The sequence below is a fragment of the Etheostoma spectabile genome, unplaced genomic scaffold, assembly GCF_008692095.1.
Source record: "Etheostoma spectabile isolate EspeVRDwgs_2016 unplaced genomic scaffold, UIUC_Espe_1.0 scaffold272, whole genome shotgun sequence".
NCBI classification, from domain to species: domain Eukaryota; kingdom Metazoa; phylum Chordata; class Actinopteri; order Perciformes; family Percidae; genus Etheostoma; species Etheostoma spectabile.
In genome coordinates, this window is record NW_022605576.1 from 1545085 (window position 1) to 1546797 (window position 1713).

Consider the following 1713-nt stretch of genomic DNA (forward strand, 5'->3'; position numbering starts at 1 on the left):
GTGATGAAAAAACTGAAAATGGGTCAAATTTGACCCGAGGAACACACGAGGGCCTGATTTGTAAAACCCAAGTGATATTTCAAAGCAAGATGGTATATTGACTGCAATTGTCACCAATTATAAATAATAGCTGTAAAATACTAGTCTGGAGAAAACAGACACGATAGAGAAACTCTATGCTTTACACTCTACTTCCTGTCTGGTGTATGTATGATATCCAGCAGTATGTTTGGTCGCATATTACCATTTGTTTTCAGTATTTTATAAATATAGTGGTATTGTACGGATCCCTAACTTCATCTCTTTTCTTGCCTTGTAGTCTGATCTATGAGCGATTCCGTGGCATCGACCCAAATAGCAAAGACAACTCCGTTGGACTCCAGCTGCTGGGAATCATCCTGGCCAACAACCTCCCTGCCTACGATGCCTTGTGTGGAATTGAATACGACGGGTAAAATATACTCCAATGCATCATTGAGCATGTTTTTGGTGATGAAACATTTCTCAAATTCAAAAATGTTAAAACTGATTTTTAGTGCAAACTCACATTTTTCACTTGCCAATATTCATTTTCATTTCCAAATGACAAAGTGTCTTTGCAGGTTCAAACACAGCATTTATTACAAAGAACAATCTCTATAAATATCTTAGTTGCCTAATGTTTAAGATTAAATAAGCACTTTTTGGAAATTATTCAAAGTAACTAATAGGGGAAAATAACTTTATTAATTAAATTTATTTAATAAATTGAGTTGCTCAAATGCTGAGTACTAGTACCTACTGTAGCAGTAGCAGTTCTAATGCTCAGTACTAGTACCTACTGTAGCAGTAGCAGTTCTAATGCTCAGTACTAGTACCTACTGTAGCAGTAGCAGTTCTAATGCTCAGTACTAGTACCTACTGTAGCAGTAGCAGTTCTAATGCTCAGTACTAGTACCTACTGTAGCAGTAGCATTTCTAATGCTCAGTACTAGTACCTACTAGTGTGTGTGTGTGTGTGTGTGTGTGTGTGTGTGTGTGTGTGTGTGTGTTGTAGTTTACGTACTGTCATCTTGCAAAGCATCTTACAGTAAGTCACTTCTGTGTGTTTTTGCAGGTACATCCAGTCTCTGACCAACAACGTGTCCTTCGTAAAGTATAAAGAGGTTTACGCAGCTGCTGCGGAAATCATCGGCCTCATCCTGAAGAACATGGCTGAAGTGGACAATGTATGAGACCTTCCCCAGTTTGGTTAAGTTCCACTGCATTTCTGTTTCTGTCTGAGCAAAGCTCAGAGCGCCTCAGTAGAAAAGATGTCACATAAAAAGAATATTTATTTTCAGTTAAAGCTCAAGTGAAGTCAGTAGATGTTTATCTTGATAAAAACGCTACATTTTTGATGCATTACATTTGTTACATGAATTAAAGTTCATTCATGTTTGATTTTTTCTTCTTCTTTTGTCTCAGCATCGTCAAGAGCTTCTCAGTCTCGCAGCAAGTAAGATAACAAATCTGAAGAAAAAAGACCTCGATGACAAGTTCATTGTATGCTTGAACAAAGTGTCAAAGCACTTTCCTCCATTTATGGATCGGTGAGTCTGTAGTTCTGCTTTTGGTTTTCTGCTGTTCCCCTGTAATATAGATCATTTTATGGATTTTAGTGGATGTAAATTGTCTTTAACCTGGTCCTAGACTTTAATTAATTTAATAAATCTTTTTATTGGAGGATCAAGG

General features: G+C 37.1%; 1 protein-coding gene across 2 annotated transcripts in view; it reads left to right on the forward strand.

Annotated features, from left to right (window-relative positions):
• Positions 1–1713, forward strand: part of prkdc (protein kinase, DNA-activated, catalytic subunit) — a 66028-nt gene that overhangs the window by 35499 nt on the left and 28816 nt on the right. For both annotated transcript variants that reach the window (XM_032510777.1, XM_032510778.1), the window contains exons 51-53: positions 320–451; positions 1097–1208; positions 1447–1571. In XM_032510777.1, coding sequence (XP_032366668.1) covers positions 320–451; positions 1097–1208; positions 1447–1571 — 369 coding nt within the window. The remainder of the gene's footprint in view (positions 1–319; positions 452–1096; positions 1209–1446; positions 1572–1713) is intronic.